Source organism: Lonchura striata, chromosome 7 (assembly GCF_050655825.1).
Source record: "Lonchura striata isolate lonStrDom1 chromosome 7, ASM5065582v1, whole genome shotgun sequence".
Taxonomy (NCBI): Eukaryota; Metazoa; Chordata; class Aves; order Passeriformes; family Estrildidae; genus Lonchura; species Lonchura striata.
The window spans coordinates 30,329,429-30,350,446 of record NC_140709.1 but is presented as its reverse complement, the minus strand read 5'-3'; the positions used below and the strand labels follow the sequence as shown (position 1 = coordinate 30,350,446).

Below are 21,018 nucleotides of genomic sequence, written 5' to 3'. Positions count from 1 at the left end.
TTCCTCCTGTTTTAAATGAAAAAGGACAGGAAAATTTTTGCTTTACCCAGACTTTTACTGCTTCGAAGACAATATGGGTGCATGGAAACTGTGAAACCTGCGAGTGCCAGCTGCTCTAGGGGTTAGGGTGTATGCTCAGTTATTGTGGCTGACTGATGCTGGGTAGATACAGGCACCAATGCCTCCTCTGGGATCTGGATTTCCTGAAGCTCCTGATTAGGTTGGTGTTCACCCATGACCAGTTTTAAGCCTGGTTCAGTGACTGTTGTGATGATGTTTTGTGGCTGCTTTTCCTTCTGCTGCTGGCAGCTGAGTGAAGCTATGGTGTTACCTGGCCTGTTATTTCGTTTTCTGCATATCTCCAGGGCTTATCACCAACTGCTTAACAGGCAGCAAAGCATTTGAGCAGAAGATTAGCATGTACTCTGGTATTTTAACCCTGTAGTATTAGGACATCTCTTAGTACCTACCTTACCAATGATGTAAATTTGTGTTTGCTCCAGTTACTCCACCTTGAGCAGTTCTTTTGCCTGTGTCGGGGATGTGTGGTTCCTGTGCTGATTTTGCTTTCTGCCCACGTGCTTGTGTGGAATAGAAAATAAATATCCTATTTTAGGCAAAGATCTCGATTACATAGGATTGCTGCATTGATCCCGGGGGACTGAAACCTCAGGTGAAAGAAGTGATGTGACTTTTTGAGGGCTGATTAATTGTAAAAGTGGTTTGTGGGCATCTGCTACTGAGAGCTCTTTTGAACCCAGGCTCTGGTGAGGTGGCAAGCTGCTGGTGTGTGACATACAGCAAGCAAAGAAGATCCCCTAATATAAATAAATTCTACCTTGTTTTTTGTGCCCCTGTTTGCAAATGTAACCTTTGGATTGGGCAGGATTCCCCAAAATTGGCAGAAAACTTTAGGCGGCAGGTTGAAAGATTAAGATAATCGATGTAAAAGGGCACTCAATGCTTAGTGGAGTTTGGCTACCCAGTAGTAAAAGATTTTTTGGTTTATTTTCTGAAAGAATGAGGGTGTTTTCTATGTGTCCATATCCCTTACTGACAACTTTTTCAAAGTTGTGTTGTCCAAACACCGTCAGTCTGAAATCTAGTCTTTGGTTTAGGGGGAAAATATAGGACCTTTGACAACCGTTGGCTTTGCAGTCACATTTTGTTCCATATTTTGAAAAAGACTCAAGGAAACCTTAGCAAGGTGTATGTGCCAAAAATTGACCTCCTTTGCTACTGAATACTTTATCCCTTTCTGTAGATGTGGACCTGGAATGATTATAAAACTCTGTGGCTAGGCAATGACTAAGAAAAGCCTAAATATAAGAAACCACCATGGATCCTGTTTCTGCTGAACTCAGTGGGAATTTAACCAGAATTTTGGACAGTAGATAGCCTTGGTAGTGAAGACCTATTTCTAGATGCATTGAAAACACTCAAGGCATTATCCCCATAAACTAATTAAAGAAAAAAAATAGAAAAAAAGACTCAAGAATAACCATTTATTTACATAAAATGCCACTTCACACCTATAATCTTTGAAGCCTGTCAATATAATCCAAAATGTAAAGGAACATTTTAAGGGTAAAAATGGAGTAGCAGACATATTTTGACTGTATTTTCACAGCTGCTAAAGAAGAATGCCTTAACAACGTTGAAAGACCCAAATGTTTTTCCCAAAACCTGGGGTGACTGTATGACTGACCCAGATGAGTTAAAGCAAGGCAGAAAGTTGACTTAGGAAATAGATCAGCCCCAGAGTGCAATTACTGGTGGCAGTTATTGTGTTGTGGTTGCAAAATAATTATCAGAAGTAATTTGAAGACATGTACTGCTGGGACTGTAAAGTAGGAATAATAGAATAGATATACCCCATGGTCTCATAGAGCAGGTAATATCCATGCTAATGTTATTCAAACCACTGGGAAAAAAATAACAGAGTGTAGCCTTGGAGAAATACAAACACAGCCCCCTCAGGCTGCTGAATTAGTCGGTTTTGGGTTTTTTTTAAGGAAAAGAAGGAGGACGAAGCTCTATCTTCTGCATACATGGCTCATGTGGTTTTGGTTTTGTGGTACTGTGCACCTTTTTGGTGATACCAGAGTTGTTCGTAGTCTCATCATAATACGAACAGAAACACGAGAGAGGCATTTCTCTCACTTTAGGGGGAGATTACTGCTTAGTGTGGGTTGTAATCAGTCTGATGTAAAAATAAAAGTGAAAACACCCCATCCCCACACCAAAACAAAAACCCCCAATACCCTCCCAACAAGACCTAAAGAACTTCAGCAACGACCAAACCTCTCACTTCTGCATTTGTGAAGAGCCTGTGTCTGGGTAATGAAGGAAGCTTCAGCCACTGTTTACATCAGGAGGAGATGATGCCCCAGCAAACATTTTGTACATGTCCTAATGCAGTCTAATTATCACACTATCAGTTTTTCTAAATTGCAGTTAAGTTTGCATTGTTAAACTATTAAGAGATGGTATTGCCTCAGTGGCTGCAGCTGGTTTGTTCAACAGTACCTTAAGTGGCCTGATTCTTTCTTGAAAGTTACCCAATCTTTAGATAAATGCGTGGTGTTTGCTAGCAGAGGCCAGTGGAGCATTCGTCTCCTGTGGAATTCTCTGGTCAGATCTTCTGTCATCTAAATTGCAGTCACTGGTGCGAAACTGCCCTAATCTGATGTTGCTGAAGGGCTGTTCCCATTTAGCTGATGCTGAATGCAAACATTCCTGCGGTCCCAGTACAAATACACCCCGTAATGCCGCATTTTCCTTTTGTAATTCACCAGAGCTGTTTGTTGTTAAGTGCTTAAGGAATCCGGTACATGTGTAATGTTCGGTGCCCACGGAAATTTAAGAGAGGTTGCACAAGGCTTCAAATAACAGCTCTTGCTTGGTAGGTAAGATGTGAGAAACATTAGCTAATTCAAAAGCTCCGAATTGTAAACTTTTCCACTTTGGAAAACACTGATTTGTGCAGTAGGACTGTGAGAAAGGAAGGAATTCAGAAGCCGTTCAGACACTGGTGAAACCAAAAGGAAAGATGTAGAGTCAGAGGAAGCCTTTTAGTTCTTTGAGTGTTTTTACTGACGTTGTGATATCCATTAACATTCCTTCTTGAAATTCATCTGTCGCATTCCTCAAGTCCGTTTTCTTGCAGGAAAAGCAGTGGGCTGCAACATCGAGCTGTTTTCTGCATGCTCTTTTCCACAGGACATGGATGTGTCAGAGCAACAGCTGAGAGCAGGCACAGCTGGGAAGGAGGGTGCAGGTGTTCCTGGCAAAGCAGATGGGAGAGGCCTGCAGGGAAAGCAGGGGTTTCCTCTGGATGATACCAACCTTTTTCCACAGGTGCCGATGTCGGGAAATGTAGCTCTGAGTGAAAAGGGCATTGTAACAGTTCAGCTGCAGAGTTTGCCTGGTGAACCAGCACAGGATGTTTCCAATGAGCTTGCACCTTTGTGGGATCAGCTGGAAGTTGGTGAGACACCAGTTTGCTGGCCAGCAGAACAGGTTAAATTTAAATCCTGCCTCTTGCTGAATTGGTACTTAGGCTTGTCATGAGCAGCAGCAGCACGAGACGATGGTTGCAGCCCCTTTTGGTTTTGTTTTGTTCAAGTAATGACATTGGTTGCTTTTTGCAGCAGGGGCCTGTCCATGTCCCCACATCTGCGTGGGCTGATTGCTTCTGGACTGAGAAAACTGGGAAGGGGTGGGCAAGCATAATTACAGCTCAGGATCAGACCTGGAACATGAAATCACTTTGAACTGTGCTGTTGAATTACTGATGTTGCACATTGTCCCTGTTAAGACTTAGAAAAAGGGGGTTATCTTCTTCAGCAAGCTGGTTGTAGTGAAACCAAAGGCTTGTGGTATTGGTAGTTTTGTTTGTTTATTTTTTAATTTTGTTTAGTTTTGTTTTTAAACAATCGGAGCTTGAAGCATATGTGAATACACCTGTGCTGGTTTTGATGGTAGAGAAATTGTCCTCTTGCTACAATGCCTGGAAAGGGAAAAAACCACAAGTCACCTCTGCAGCCAGTGATAGTTCCAGTGCACCAAACTCTTAAGTGTGAGCTAAGGACTGCACAGCTGTCGGAAGCTGCTGACAATTGATGCTGTTCTGCTCTTGGATGGGGATGTGGAAAACCCGGGACAATTCCATAAGGCCCTGCATGCCAATAACAGGGCATTACTTCATTTCCCCCGTGGAGAATGTGTGCATTTAATTGTACAAGGCTTTGGGGGTTTTGCCTATTCTATGCATTCTCTTCTATTTATAGTTGTCATTAGCTCTTTTTCCAGAATGGCCAATGATAGGGTTGCAGTGGCTGCGGGATGCTGTGATTTTTAATTTGCCATCCTTGTGACCAAGTGGGGCAAGAATGTTTTAGATTCAACTGGAAATCTAAATTTTATCCCAATCCCAGGCACTGCAAGCAGTGGATACAACAGTCTGTGTTTTAAAAGGCTGTGTGGCGTGGGAGTGTGTGGATAAAAGCATTTTAAAGACACAGCCTGCTCAGCACTTCTCCTCCCAAGCATGTTGTCCAACATAAAACAGATCAAACTGTGAAGGATTACTGAATTTACTTTTAAAATATTTTTTTGAGAATGGAAACATGTTGCAAATGTTCTCACTCCATTGAATTTAGGGCTTAGATATGAGACCAAAGGGAGGAAGAACAGATTTGACAACTGCCTACAGAAAAATAAGATATTTTGAAATGCTGATGATCTTTCCTTTAGGGACAAGAAAGGTAAATTTGGGAGAAACCTCAAGTGGTAGGTGGGTATGGGTGAGACCAGAGAATGTTGAAGGAAGAATCTGATCTTCCTAATCTCTCAGACACAGGGAGCAGGTTCTGCTCCCATCCCTCTCATAGAACTGGCTCTTGAAAATGGTTCTTGAGTAGCATTCATCTTTTTAAAGGTGTGTGAATACATCCAACAGTAGAAGCCACTTGCTTTTATGTTGGCCACTGCTCTCCAAACTGTGGTGAGCACACTGTCAGCAGTGCTTATTGGAAATATTAACAGCTGCAAGACATCTTTGAGTATATGGTAAATACTTGGACATGGATTTGGATTGAGTTTCTGAGCTTTTCCTGAAGTTCAGCCATGTAATGTTGCAAGGGTTTGATTTTTTTTTTTTTCTGTGTAGTGTGCTGATTTTTGACTTTTTTAATAAATCTACTTCTAAAGTTAGCATTTGGTATTTTGAAAGTGCTATATATTGATCTTCTACTACATTCTCCTAATGGATTAATTTCAGTTATTAAGTCCTAGTTAGTTGATTAATATATGTTTAAGCACTGTTGACTTCTCTTAGCAGTTCTTTCCCCCCCACACACTTTTTACCTCAGATAGACAACCAAATTATCCCACAGGCTGAATTTTCCTTTGTTAGCTAAGCCAGAGCAGGGATTACGATTGGATTCCACCAAAGGTCAACAATGCTGCTACAGAAGAATACTCTTGAATCATACATAAGTGTAAGAGGTGATCTTTAATAAATTTTTGCAAAGGCTATTGGAAATGGCTTTGAGCAATCAGTGTTAAATAAGTTGTCTCAGCATGTTCAATTTTTTCATCATTTGAGTTTCTAGTATTTTCTAGCTTGCAAGTTGATGAAAAATATTTTAATCATAGACTGCTGTAAATTACTGTAGAAAAAAACAAGCTGAAAATTAACTTTTGACCATAAAATGGAACTTTTCCAATATATTGATAAGTCAATATCTTTTGCTGATATTTTATTGATATTGATTGTATACAAAAAGTTGTATACAACTTTTTGATCCAACTTATAATAGTAGATATAGTGTCTTCCTGCACCTCTTCTGCAAAACATGGCACTGAATTTGGGAATACATGGATGGTTTTTGGTGGGTTTGGCTGCTCTTGCTCTTGAAATTCCCAAGCAATGATGCCTGAAATGTGGTAGGTGGTATGTAATTTCACAATGGTAAATGAGGTATTGTACTTAGAACTTAAATTTTAGGTTTAAATTGCCCTTATTAGGATTTTGTGTTGGCTTTTTTTATATATTTGGCCACAAACCCATTATTTAATAAGTTCCATACGTGGGAAGGGCTTTATTTCTTCAGCCTTCAAAAGTTATTTGAGCATTAGTGGATGTATGGGAAGTAATTAAGTCACTGAAACAAGATTGGTAGTTTAAAGAATTTGTCTTAATGGGATGCAGAAGTTGAAGTGATACCTCTGAAAAGATTCTATGAATGTTTAAAATTTTTTTTTGGTGACTCAGAGAGGTGAACTTTTAAGAATAAAAGTATCTTTCTCTTCAAAAATATTTCTCCAGTGTTTCTGTTTAAAATAAATGCTCTTTTGTTTGTTTAGCAGAGTTGACTCAGCTTTGGTTGGTTATCATAGTTCAGCACTGTTTTTAAATTTCCATGTGAATTTCTAGGAATTCCCAGGCTTGGTTCAAGTTTTGGAGATCTTTTTGTATCACTTTGTATGCTTAGCTTCCTGTGGAGCTGCGCTTCTCTTCGTTGAATTTGGAAAAACATCAAGCAAGATTTTAATCTTGATCTAAAATCCTTCAAATGTCGCTCACAGATGAAAAACATCAAATAACTTTTAGTGGAGTAGTGGCTGCAGGAAGAGTTGTTTTAAATTAGACATCTGATGGAGAGGTACTATGGCAAGGTAGCAATGATTATATAAGGTAATATCTACTCAGTGGCATTTTGGGAAACAAGAAAAAATGTTTAGAATTAGAATGTGCAGCAGTGGTAGAGGGACCAAGGACAGCCTGACAGCATTCTGTAGCTGGGAGGTGACAGCTGACTGGTGAAGCTGAGCTGCTGTTTGGTGTGGCTGTAGCTGTGCAGGAGCTGGTCCTTGGTTTGTGTGGTCAGCACAGCTGTTATCTCTCACCTCTGGTTCCCTGTTCGGTTTTTAAGTCTCCTCCTGGAAGCTGAAAGCAGTAACTGTGTGCCCAGAGTTCTCGAGCAGCTCAGTAATCTCCAGTGTTTGCATTGGAGGGATAAAAGGCTGGGAGGATCAAATAAGTGCCAAGTTTTGGCCTGACCTTGACTTCTTTGTCTAAATGACTTCCTTTATCAGACTTGCTTATTTTGTTTTGTTTGATCCTGGTCCCCTGTTCTAGCCCAGCTTCTGGCTTTTGCCATTCTAGTTATGTTCATACAGTGTCTCCACTTGTCAGCTGGATTGTTGTTGCCCTGTGAAAATGTTCTGTCAAGCAACAAAATTACAAGTAAATGAAGTAATTTGGTAACTTCATGTAGCCAATACCAGCACTGTACTAGAATATAGGCATTTAAGAGCCCAGGGTTTATGTATGAACTAAGATGAAATAATGTGGTTTTTGTCTCTGAGTGGGTTCATTGAGTTGGTTTCCATTTCAGTATTCCTGGAATGGGAGAAATGCAAGTAATGGTGAAAAATAAATTCAGATTAGGATTATTGACAAATTTAAACCCTAGTTTGGAGATCCTGATGAAGCTTTTTATAAAATACAGGCTTACATGCACTTGAACATTGTGTTGAAGTCATCCAAACACTGCTTTTGATGCCCACTAGAATCTTCATTCCTGTTTCTAGGAGTGTCATGTTTAATGTAAAGTGGACCAGAAGGCATTGTTGACGATTAGAAGTTAAATTTTGGAATGATGTGGACTGCCTGGATAGATGCAATGACTTTGAGAATGTTCCTTGGAAGAATAATTTTAATTTAATTTAAATACTTTCAACTTTTATTCCTGAAGCCGTGTTATGGATAATGCCTGTGAATAATTAGAATAACCTTGAGCTAACCTTTGCTGTTTGTTTTATTCTTGTTTCTTTTGTTTTTCCCAGGACAACATGGCCAAAATGGAGGTCAAGACATCGCTTTTAGATGACATGATTGGGGTGGGAGATATGGTTCTTTTAGAGCCACTTAATGAAGATTCCTTCATCAATAACCTGAAGAAGCGCTTTGATCACAATGAAGTTTATGTGAGTATATGTTAAGAAATAACATCCTATGGGGAGCTATGCTGTCACTCTTAAGATATGTGTTTATTTACAAGGATACACACACACTGAGTGCCTGAGCATTATCTAATGTATTAGGGATGTTTTAAACTTTACTTGTTCAGTAGTCTTTCCTGTACACCATTCTTTGCATTTGATCTTCCCCATCTGGGATATTCTTCCTTTTACTTTTTCCCCATTACACGACATCGGAAATCTCTGATTTTCATGAAGGGCAGTTCCAGAACTGCTGCTGGCAGTTACTTGGATGCTCTTGTTATCAGAGGGCATCACAGTTACAAGTAATTCACTTACAGGGAAGGCACTTCCAGGATGTTAGACTGGGCTGAAGCAGAAACAATACATGCTGAGAATATACTAAGGGTAACTCAAATATTCCTTGCTATCTTTGATTTGCAAAAAGGTTGTGTTTATTGCAATGGTTGGGTCTTAAACTAAATACAATGAGCTTGGATATATGTGGAAGTAATCAAAGTGTTCAGGCATATTAATCTCTGAGTGATGATCAGCAGGAGAGATGTTGTGAATTGGCAGTTGAAACACAGGCAGGGAATGAAGAGGCAAAAGGTGATTCCAGTTAAGCCTTTCATTTCCTGCTTCATCTCTTTGTTCCACTTTTGCTAAAATGTGCATTGTGTTGTGTCTGTTTTATTGCTTAGGCTGTGTGGACTTAATGGTTTCTAGAGACTCTCCAAGGCTGCTGGTGAACCTAAATATTTAAGCCAAAGTATGTCTATGATCTGCAAGCAATTGTGTCTGAAGCTTACTCAAATCAAATAGGCGTTCTGTACTTAGTTATAATTTAGCCTTCCTCCCCTTTTTAATTTTTGGTTTGATTATATTTTTAATTCTTGCTGAGATTTGAACCATGATGGTTTTATTATACTGGAGATGGGAAAGGAGAATGTATGGGAGGATCTGTGCTATTTTTGTTTGCTTCTTCTATCCCTTAGTTATCATCTGTGCTTTTCTACCTCTGCTATTCATTGTCTGCCATGTCTTTCTTAATTTTCTTGTTCAACCAGGCCTGCTCCCTTTTCTGGGAACATTAGGTTGGTAATACACAATTGCTCCTAACTGCTATTGTATCATTTCCACCAATTTGGTCCTTCAGGTTGTACTGACAATTGAACAAATTGAACAATAAAATTAGATTAAGAAAAGACTCTCAGTATCCATGAAGACCTTGTTGAAGAAGAAACCAAAATGATGTATATTTTTGGAAAATTTTTTTCCTCAATGGTTAAAAAAATTAACCTTTTTTTGTTTTCAAACTTCTACCTTTGAGAGTTACATTTGCAAAGCTTTGTGTCTTGAATTTTCCTTGTTCCTTGAAGATGGGTTCTGTTCCCTATGGATAACCCTTGGATGTTGATACAGAGAAGTAGATATCATGCTTCTTTTTTCTGCTCTTTCATCTTGTTTCCGGCAAATCCTTCACTTTCAGTAACTTCAGTGCCTGCCTCTTCTGGGGTTCAGAGGTGGTTTTTTTTCCAGTCAGTGGCTTGTATGCTTAACATGTTCCACATCAGTTTTAGGGTTAATACTCTGTTCCTAGTGCCTACAGTAACAGTGGGGGATTCTGAATCATCTCATTCTGTTTAACTCAAGAAAATATGAAGGAAAAGAAAAGAGACCTGTTTGCCTGGAGATTAAAGGAGGCAGTAGCACGCACCCAATCTTTGGGCCATATTGGAAAGTTTTATTTAAAGCATTAAAGATGCAAACCTGTTCTGTGAGGGCACCCTGGACTATGCAGTTTCTTATGAAGGATTGCTATAAATCTTAGCGAGTGGATTTCTCAAGGAGAATTTTGGTTTCTTTTTTTTTTTTTCCTGTAAACTACTATGGATTTTCCTGTCAACTGCTATGGATTGCATTTAATTACATGTTTCTGCTTAATTCAGACTGGATAGTTTTTCTTGAAAGAAATGGAATTTTTTAATGGCAAATGGGTGTTCTGTTTTGTTATTTCTCTGCTGTTATGAGCTAGCTGACAACATGTGTTCAAACACAGATTTCTTTGAGATGGTGACATTGAAGTATGTATTTACCCCAGTTTCTGATTCTGCTGCACCTGGCACTGATGTGCAATGTAATTATCTGTATTATGTGCTTTGGTAGGTGATACCAGGTGTCATTTTTCCCTAGCAATGTAGGATCCTTTGGCTTGCAGGTGGGAAAGTCTGTTTTTTTAAGGTCTTACAAGCTCTGTAAGGTCTTTTTCAAGGTCTTACAATCCACAATATGAAGGCCAAATGTCACAGATGTTTGCAAATATTAAAACATTCACTACATGCAATGGTGGGAAAAAGAGGTGTTCATACCTGTGCCACATGCTGCTACCAAGTATGCAAGTTACTTGGCTTGTGATGCTGCATGGTTTTATTTAGCAAATCACTTGAGGAATACTGTCTTCCCTCCGTATCAGCTGAGTTTTGCTGCCTTGCAAGTTTTCATGCCTCAGTTGCATATTTTAGAAAATTTGTAAGACAGTAACAGTTGGAATGTTACATCACTGTAACAACCACATTAATTTTCAAGTACAAACTCTTCTCCACTTTCTCCTTGCTGCCATCACTCATTGCAACTACACTTTGCATTTCTGGTTTTAGACTCCGATGTGGACAATGGAGCCTCTGTTACACCTGGAAGTAGGGCTTGTTTTACCATGTAAAATCTGTAGTTTGCATCCTGGGGAAACAAAATTGCACTATTGTAGAGCTGCTGCTGGTGCTTAACCAAGACAGCAGATTTCTGCTGCTCCAACATTTGACCTCTCAGGATCCTTTCAGAGAGCAGTAGGAGTAGATTTGTCCTTTAATGGCTGAGCTGCGGGCTTAAGTTCAGCCCTCATGTCAGTATTCCACTGCAGACATTGCCAGAATTTGTGCTCAAGTTTAAAGAACAAAGTCAAGCTGCAGTAAGCCAGGCTTACCCAACATGATTTTCTAAGCGGTTTCCTGCAGACTGAAGGCTCTGTCTGTGCTACATATGTTAGTTTTAAAAGAGAGTTGCAGTTGTAACCTTCAGAAGGGTTTGTTGTGAGCAATGAGACCTGTAACATGGATAGCTTTGAAGATGCTGTAAGGCTGCCCAGATGCTGCACAATGGTGTTGGCCAGTCTTGGTAGGTAAACTCACTAAGGGGACTTAGAGGAGAATGGGCACAAGCTTTTTAGTAAAGCCTGTTGTGGCAGGATGAGGAATATTGGTTTTAAACTCAAAGAGGGTAGATTTAGACTAGATAATAAGCAAGAATTTTTTTTTTATTATGTGGATCATAAAACACTGCAACAGGCTATCCAGAGAGGTGGTAGTTGCCTCATCCCTGGAAACATTCAAGGTCACCATGGAGATAGAGGTCCCTGCTTATTGCAGAGGGGATTGGACTACAGACCTTTAAATATTCCTTCCAACTCAAACTCTTCTGTGATTCTATGAAATGTGAGAGTCAGCTTGAGCCATCAGTGAACAAAGCCAAACTTCTCCCCTCCCCATAGCCAAAGATGACAAGATAGTTGGGCTCATTCCACTAGAAGATTTTTTGCCTTTTCTAGTCTCTTTCACAGTTATATTTGATGCTGGAGAGCCTAGTGCCAACTCCATTTGCCCATTTGAAACTCTAGACCTTCTCCATAAGAGCTCCCTTTGCAAGAGCATTTGGATCAGGATCCTCTGATGGTCCTTTTGTATCATCCCAGACACGTTCACTGTAAGCCCTTCAAGAACATTGGCAAAATTTCATGCCATGGTGCAAACAGGACAACGAGTTCCCTCCTAAGAGTGAGGGAGCAGACTGTGGCCCGATTACATGTTGTTCAATTTTATGTGTGTTTGGTGGAAAGTTTAATAGACTTGGGTGTTGTGTTACATACTAGAGTGCAAAGCTGGAGGCTGTGCCTATAAAAATAAGCATGAAGGCTGGTGGAGCTGGAGTTAGGCCAAATATTCTACTAAAGACCATCAGATTCTGCAGTAATCTCATGCTGAGTGGCTTTGAGGGGGGAGGGTTTGTTTGGTAATACACATGTGTTAATTGGAAATGGGAATCTTAGAGTTTAGTCATGTCTGGAAATGTCTGACCAAGAAAAATCTCATTAAAAAGCTGTAATTATTTATTATATTGTTTTTGCAACTCTTAAACTTTACATTGATAAAATTTGCATTGCTGTTCCACAAAAGCTCTTTTCTGTAACTGTTGGTAACAAGAGCCCGTGGGAGTCTTTCGCTAACTTTACAAAGTAAAATGTAGCTCATGGGCAATGCATTAGCAAGTAGGAAAGAATCCCACAATGTTGATTATTTGAAGGTTTCAGGGAGCAGTTTGTGTGGTTAAAATGTGTGACCTGCAGACCGCATGGAAAACTTTAAATAGATTCATAAAGTTCAGTTTGTGTGTGATTGATGAATTTTTGACTTGTTCTGTTGAACTCTCTCTCCTAAGGTTTTTTTTTCCTAAGTTGGCTGAAATATGCTCACCCAATACAATTCAGCAATTATTTTTCCTTTTGCAGTTTGGGATGCTGACAAATGGGAGGGGGCATCTGTCTCTATATGCATTTACAGTGACTCATGAATGGTAGAGGTTTTGGATAAAATGTAGTATTTGTATTGGTCTGACACTTATTTTTATGCTGGGTTTGTTGCTCTGTGAGAAATGTGGAAGTGTCAAGAGAGGTGTGAGGAGTTTGGAGGGGAGTGGAGCTGCATAGGCTCACAGGAATCAGCCTTTAGAGGTCAGATACAGCTTTATTCTGCTGCCCTGTACATTTTTCCCCACAGTTATGTTGTTTCTTGAAGTCTTCCCAAATTTGCAGAGGTCAACATTTTGTTCCTTACAAGAAAATGTTTGTTTGCTTTTTGTTCTTACAACAAAACAGAATCTTTCTCTGATGTCAGTGTTTAATTTGTATTTTTTGGTGCGTGGAGTTTGTGGGCTGCTTTGGGCAGCAGCAGTCTTATGTTACTGAACATTTGTTGTTTTATCACTGAAACATTAAATATTTGGCATTCTAGGGTAATAACTCTGTTTTATCTGTTTGAGGTACCATCCTTGTGGTGGCCTTCTGCTGGCATGGCTGTTGTTGTGTGCTTGTTTCGCAGACTGAGCTGCTTCCTGTTGATCTTGATTGCTTTAATATTTTAGGGTTAGTCTTTTCGGTTTTGACTTACCTTTACTCCACTGTCTGTCTATACTATTGATTCATTCAATTTTCAGCTACCTTAGATTATTTAGGACTTGACTGAATTGCTGTCAAGCACAGTGGCTTTGTTTCTGCTGCACTCATACCTGGTGCTCCAGATGCTACATTTGCAAAAACAGGGTAGGGAACAGAATTATGTCAATGAGACCAGTTATCACAGTCTTCATCTGCCTTTTGTGACCATCTCATGGATGCTGTGAAGAAGAGTCTTGTGGTATTGGGCAAGAAAAAGGCAGCTTGCTGGGAAGATCTGTGTGGTAGTAGTAACTGAGAGACTGTTGAAGTTAAATTTTATTCTCAGTTTCATTACCTCCTGATGCCAGCATAATCATGTTCACCTTTAAAATGTTGCTGAGGCCAGGTGGGGTCTTCTGTTGGGTTTTGATGAGGGTTCTTGTTCCTTGTGGATTTTGGGTATGTCATAGCTGCGTGTGTTCTGGCTAGTGGCAGGACTGTGCTTTGCTGCTCCTGCAGCACCACACGGAAGAGTCTTTCCTCCTGGCAGCTCTGACCCTGCTCTCTTGTACTTTCATGTATTTACTTGAGTTTATCCAGCAATTCCATCCTGGGCTGCTGGTCTCCCTTTGGGAGTTTGAGGGGTGGCAGGTGTGGTGGCTGTCCAGCTTCTTAAAAGCAGGATGGTTTGAGAGCTGGATCAGATCAGCCATCCATCTGCTTGTGATGGGAGCCCAGGGGACCTGAGTTTCCTCCCATCTCCCATCTCCTCTTCCTCCCCTGGGAAATGCCTGAGTCAATTTGAGCAATTTTCCCATCAGTGCCTCAACAGTTTTGCCCTTTGAGGGAAGCTACTGAGTTGTAGTAATAATATTGTTGCAGCTGCCACAGGCTAGGACCTTGAAGCCTGCTGCTTCTTCAGATGTGAAAAAAGGCTTGTGTGCCCAAGGCACATCTTTTCTGTGATAGCTTGTGGCCTAAGAAGTATTCTGCCTCCCTGCAAATCTTGCTTTGATTTGTTATCTAGATAAAAATCCTGTGGGTCCTCTGGCCCTTCACATCAGCCTGCTCCAGCAAAACAAACTTCATAACTTGCCCAGAGTCAGGAGTAAAGATTTTCACAGCAGGTTGGCTGCTTTTTACCTTGAAGTGCTTTGTGGGAGGAGAGTTATTTATCTCAAGGCAGTGCTTTGTTTCCTTTCCTTTTTGTACAGCTTCCACAATTCAGAGCCTAGTGTTTGAGGCACTGTTTGTAGGGCTCCGTGCAGTATTTGCATGAAGGAGTAAGAAAACAGTAATAAGGATCAGAGAAAACTGAATCTATTTGGTGGGCTGTGTGTAGGGGTCTTCTCCTCCCTTACACACTTTCTTTTTTACTTCTGATGTGATACTTTGAAAAAGAGAGGAGAAATGTAGTAAATGGCTCCAGTTACAGTGTTAGCTTTGCCTCAAAATACTGTGTCTTTCTTCACTAAGGTGATGATGACATCTGGGACATTTATTGATAGTTTCAGTGCATGTTGTATGAAACCAAAACACTGAAGGAAGATTAATGAAAGATTAACAAATGAAGAAAGGGAAGCAAAAGTGTCCAAGGGCTATAAAAACATGGCTTTCACCCTGAAAAGCATAGGATAGCCTTGGCTGCAACATGGCAGGAGGTTCCCCTTCTCTCCCCCCAGCTTTCATTCATACAGAAATAATGGAACATTTTGGAATGAATCCTATCACTAATGTTTTCACCAGTGGTTTCTTGGCACAGACATGCAATCTCCAATCACCACTTGCTTATGAAAACAAATCTTTCTCTTTTGAGTGGGCAAGCACTGATGTTTGGGGGTATTTAAACACTGTCTTGAAAATTCCTCATGCCACCTTTGAGTTGACTTCTTCATTGATCATTTTCAGGGTTTTGCCTATATTTGTATCCTGTGTAGGGACTCCTTTTGTTTGTATAAATCATACCAATGTAGCCAGAGACCAGCAGAGAGGATTAGTCTGCCTCATTAATAACAACACTCGAGTCTGTCACAATGATACTGAGGTTAGCAGCAATGTTCAGTGAGCAGGGCAGGGATTTCTGTGCCCTCAAGAAGCTCAGAGGAGAAACCTGATCATCTGTGCCCATGCACCCACATCACGTACTCGCTCCGACTTGCAGCGTGGGTGTCTCCTGGCAAACCATCTGCTCTTACTTCAGGGCTTGCATCTCCAGCAGCTTGCAGTGCACTTAAGGGCTTGATCATGGCCAGTGCTGGCTGCCCACAGCCTGTCCAGGCTGCTGCTGCTTGCACGGTGGCTTGCAGCATCAAGCCCATATTGAAGAATATTTTAGTAGTGTGGTTATCCTCTTTGGCTGAGGTTGCCTGTGTTGTGATTGTTTGCTCTGGGATGCAGATGTAGGCTTCTGCCTTTGTGTGACCTCTTTGAGCTTTGTTTCTTGAGTCATTATATCAGCCATTAATGTACTTTGTACAGGACTGTTATTTTGTCTCCTCACTGTCTTATTTTCCTTGATAGTTTTTCCCTTCTTATCCCTTCAGGACCTCACCTACTGCTCTTCTGGGTAGTTTTTTTACAGCCTTCACTGTTCCATCCAGGTTTTACAAGGCTGCCTGTCCTGGTTAATAACTGCATTAAGCACATAGAGTAGTTTACCAGGATTGGGTTTTTTTTCCTATTACAACATACAGACTTTGTCCACTATATTTCTGGGACTAAAATGCTGTTTCTAGGAAGGTGGGCTTGAGCAAGAGAGTTTTCATCATCATGGAGAATAGTCTGTGTTTGTTCAGAAATCCAGTGATCTATTTCCCTGCTCAAGCTCCCAGTTCACTGAAGCACAAGCAGAGCTGGCCCAGCCTTGCCTCAACCTGAAGTGCAGCTGCTCAGCTTGGATCACAGGTAGAGTTTATTTTGTATGTGCTGTGTGGAACAGTGCTGGCAAACCCTGCAGTGTTACAGGATGAAATCCACGTCTGTTTGTTTGTCTTTTTCAAGTACCCTGCCCATCCCTCTCCACCAAGCAATACAAACACCTGCACTGCCACACACAGGAATACAAAAAGTAAAAAATCAAAGCTCAGGAAACAGCAATGGGCTCAGGTGGTTTTGCTTTTAGTCTTGATGTTGCTCTTTTCTTTACTCTTTTCAAACTTTTGCAACTTTGTGTTTCCAACCTGACAAAAACCACAGGGGACCAGAGGCACAGGACATTTCACTATTTTGTGGCCAACCACAATGTAAAACAAATTTGAGCTCACAACATGATTGTTCAAATAATAGGTGATATTTTAATACAATACTGATCTAGCTGGTAACACTTAATAAAATGGGAAACTTCATTATGGAGTGAAGTTGTAGTTTTAAATTTGCCTGGCTCTGTTGAGATTGAGACAGCTGAAAACACTTAGAACATGTAAGTACAGGCTTCCTCTGCCTTCTCCTTGGCCTCAGCTGTTCTGAACATGCAGTGGCACACATGCTTATGAGTTGGCAAGGTCCAGAACTGCAGTAGGTCAGGCAAATACAAAGGAAAATTAGTATTATATTAGAAATATAATTTTCATGTGTCACATTAAAATAACCCCAGAAAACCAAAACACAGCCCTCCCCAACCACAATGGAAACAGTGCTGAGCAAGCCTTGGTTTTGGATTAATTCCAATAAAACCTAGTCACACTTTTCTTCGATCCTACATTGTCTCCCATTTCAATGAATTGTTTTGGTGGCATGATCTGAAATTCTTCAAAGATGTAGGAACCAAAGGATTATTTGAGCATAGCCATTACTAAAGGAATGTGCATTATATATATCTGGAGGATTAAAATTGGCCTGCATAAATGGAAGAATCCAAACTAGCAATCTTATTTTACTAAAATTTCTTGGTTTTCTATTTCTGTGCTCCAAAGTTTAACAAGTTAAATAAATAGAGAGAGACCTTGTTGCCCCTGGGAATCAGTGCTCTTGCCAGGTACATTTGCACTTGGGGCATTTTACAGCAGGAGTGACTTGTGTGCAGCAGCAATTTCTCTGGGCTGTTACAGGCTACAAGAGGTAAGAAGCAGTGTGTTTGTTTTTAGCAGAGCTGACAAAAGGGTACAATTCCAAAAGGGTACAATTCCAAAAGGCTTGCAACAAATTTGTGTAGATGTTTAATGATTTTAACCTCTGCAGAAGGTTGCTTTGCAGAGATTGCCACAGATCCAGAAAAGCTTTTAAGGATACACAGTGGGCTTTTACGACAGCCCCAGCTGGACAACTTCTGTGCTGCTGCCTCAGCTGGTGTCAGTAGTGTTCCCTGGCTTCTGCAGATGCAACCTCCTCTCTTCTGGCCCTTGGGGCATTGCAAGTCTAACTTTGACAGGAGGAAAAACAGCTTTATTAATATACTGTATCCCAGGATGTGAAATATTCTGTAAGTTGCACTAGTGCTCTTCTAAAGGATGCCCTTCTTGGGCTGGCCTGCACTGCCTCTATCCTGTGTATCAGATTTCACTGTGCACCCTGGCTGCAGAGGTGGCTGGGCACTTTTCACTGGGCTCACTGAAAGGTTTCTGCAGCCTCTCAGCTGGAAATATCCAGTTCATAGCAGTAACTTTCCCTAGCCCTTGACTGGGAAGAGGCTGCTGCCTGTACATTTCTCACAAGCAGCAAGAGCCTTGTTAGCATCTTGCTGTTTTAAGCTTTTAAGGCAGTCTGCTTGGGTGAGAAAGGCTCAGAAGGCCTTGCAAAGCTTGAAGTAAACTTGAAGTAGCACTAATATCTTGTCCCAAGTGGTTACATTGGCCTCCAGTCCTAGGGGGAGAAAGTGGAGCATCAAAGAGTTTTGGTCATTGCATCTGGACCAATATTTAGAAGTGATGTGTAACAAACATTAACAGCTTTTCCAGTTGAATTAGGATTTGGAGTTTTCTTCCTGTTTGAAGGTGTTAACCCCTTATCTGAACAGGAATGAGTTGAATGTGTTGATTTGGTAGAGAATGCAGAGTGTGGTGTCATTTAAGCTGACAGAAATTTCAATGCCCTGTTCTGAAGCTGACTTGCAGTGTTGCCACGCCACATGAGAGATGCTCTGAGAAACAATAAGTGAGGACCCTTTTGCTTTGTGTTCTGGGCAAACACATAATTTGCCTCTGAGTTGCAATGAAGTAGAAGTTAGGAGGAAGAAGTATTATCAAGAATCTAGTTAGCAAAACTTCAGGAGACAGCAGATCTCATCCAAGCTTGTATAATGAGACCATGTCAAACCAAGAAAGAAATCAAATCTCCTGACTGTACTCTGTGCATCCATCATCATGAGGCTGCTCTTCTTCTTTTATTTTTGTCCTTAAGCAGGGAAATTCAAGAATCTCTTCTGTCCCTGGGGTGCTGTGGTATGATCTCCCACTACTCTTGGGCGTTCTGCTTTCAGCACTGGAATGCTTCTGTGCTTGTCGCTCGCTCAAGGATTTAAGCCATTTATTTTGTTTGTTTATAATAGAGTTCTGGTGGGAAGACAGATGTTATGTGGGAAAGCTATTTTCCGGATCTGTTTATCCCTGTTATGTGGAATCTCACAGACCACCAGTAGCAATAAGCTATTAGGCATCAGCTTTGAGAGATTGGCATTTTCAGAAGAGGAAATGTATTAATTCTTGTAAGCAGCTTTGCAACAAACCCAATGACTTCTTGGCACACTTCGGCTTGGTGTTTAAAATGGATTGGAGTATGTCTTTGTTTCAATATAGCCATTTGACCTTTTGAAATTTTAGTATTTTAGGAAATGGCCTGTATTTGTTCGTATCTGGCAGTAAGGAGCTGACTTGAATTTCCAAAATACATTGTCTAAGTAGCACTTAGCTATGAAGACATGGGACTAAATAAATCTCATTTAAATGCCTGTATTCAAAATTAAAAATCAAGGTTTTCACTTTCAGTAATCTTGCTTTATCTTGAAGTTCCAAGGTACTTCAAGTAACTTAGCAATTAAATTGTATGCTATTGTGGTAGCAGAATAGGGACAAGTCTCTGTGTTCCAAAGAATTCATGTTTCAAAATATAACGTTTAAGATTCTGCCTTCATCTCTTTTCTGCTGATACTTTACAACACTGGTTTCACAACAGGCTGAACTCACAAATTCCTAAGATTTATGAGGAAACAATTTATTATTGTTTTATCAGAGAAGAGTCCTAATTGGGCTATCTGTGCACTTGGGAAGACTAGCAAAGCTTCTTACTCTTTGGCATCTGTTAGTCTTGCCAGGAATCTGTAGACTTCCAAATTGCCAAAGCTGCATGTGTTGAGAGAGGGCAAAATAATTGCCTGTAGAAAGGCAATTTTAGCATTTCCATCTTGTTCAGCCAAAGAGATTAGACATAGTTGGAGAATAATTTCCTCCATAGGGAGAAGATGACCACAAAACTTGAATAATTTTTTATTTATTTGAGGAACATTTACATAAGCACACACTGTGGTGTATGCTTGAAAGGAGCAAAACTCTTAATTATTTGGCTTCTTCTGATCCATCCCAGGAGTGGGAAACACTACAAGGATGAGCTGTGAGAGTCTCTGGAGGCTTCATGCCACTTGTTTTATCACTGCAGTCTGGTTTATTCCATTCAGTTTGGGGCAGAAAATGCCATGCGAGTTCACTGCTTGGCTGTGCATATGTGCGCAATGGAAAGTGGGAAATATTCCTCTCCTCACTTTCTGCTTAGGACCAGATTTAGTAGCATTTAGCAGGAAATTGCTTTAGGCATGGAAGTTAGACCTGGAAGTGTAGCAACAATTAATATTTTTCATTTGTTACTGCAGTCTTGGCCATAATTTGGTGCTCTACTGAACATGCTAGTGAGTAGTTTAGGCTCCCCATGCCTCTCCTTCCATTTCAAACTACATATTACAGTATTTTCTCTAAGAAATATTGTGGGGAAAAATCCAAATACTGATTGTCAGGTGCTGAGATAGCAGCAGAGAATCATAGCACATTTAAAAAACGATTTTTTTTTTTTCCTTGTGTAGTTATTGTAAATGTAATCCAAGTAATGGGAACCTGTGGCTTTGTGTAGAGCATATGCACCTCCCAGGGAGCACTGGTTACTGGAAAAAAAAAAATGTTTCATCACTTATTTATTTGTTTCACAGTTGTGGAAAGATGGATGAAACACTTGGGGTTTTATTAACCTTTGGTCAGTATCTGCAGGCAGCACAGAATGGGATTTTGGCATTTTTTGCCACTCAGTGTATTTGATTGCAGCCCTTGGAGCCGTGGGATAAAGCTATGGGATACAGGCACAGAAAGCTGTGGGATACCTGACAGTAGGCTTAAGGATTCAAATTAATTGTGTCATGAGCAGACATGGGAGTCATGGTGTACAGAATTGGTCTTCCTCGAGGCCAGCAGTGCATGGGATCTAACAGAGTGAACAGCACATTTCTCCCTTTGCTTCCCAAGGGTGGTGGTGAGTGCGTTTAGAATCTGGAAATAAAAATTGCACTTCATGTCTGCTGAGAAACCACGGCAGGACTTTGTTTGGCTTGAACCCTGACAGCAAATCTCTCCTTTGACAGAAACCTGTCCAAGGCTGCTCCCCTTCAGGTTTCTTTGGTACCTGAGGCTTTGACAAGGTGACATAAAGTTCCTCCTTGGGAAGAGGGTTTGGTGTGAGTGGCCAAGGGCTGCAGCAAAGCTCGTGTGACATTTGCCATGCAGATGGAGTCAGTTCTCAGTGAACATCTGTGTCCTTTTGCCTTTCCCTCCCCCAGCTGAATTAGTCACAGAAATATAGTATGATTGGGCTTTCTTTTAGAAAACATTCATAAAAGGCTCTCAGTTATG

General features: G+C 40.7%; 1 protein-coding gene across 10 annotated transcripts in view; it reads left to right on the top strand.

Annotated features, from left to right (window-relative positions):
• The window catches only part of MYO1B (myosin IB), a 107,162-nt gene that overhangs the window by 8,658 nt on the left and 77,486 nt on the right, over positions 1 to 21,018 (top strand). For 5 of the 10 annotated variants that reach the window (XM_077785145.2, XM_021531372.3, XM_021531370.3 and 2 more), the window contains exon 2: positions 7,858 to 7,998. In XM_077785145.2, coding sequence (XP_077641271.1) covers positions 7,864 to 7,998 — 135 coding nt within the window. In that variant the 5' untranslated portion in view covers positions 7,858 to 7,863. Of the gene's footprint in view, positions 1 to 3,360; positions 3,523 to 7,857; positions 7,999 to 21,018 lie in introns of all 10 variants that reach the window. The other 5 variants (XM_085585282.1, XM_085585280.1, XM_085585281.1 and 2 more) reach the window with 2 other exon arrangements.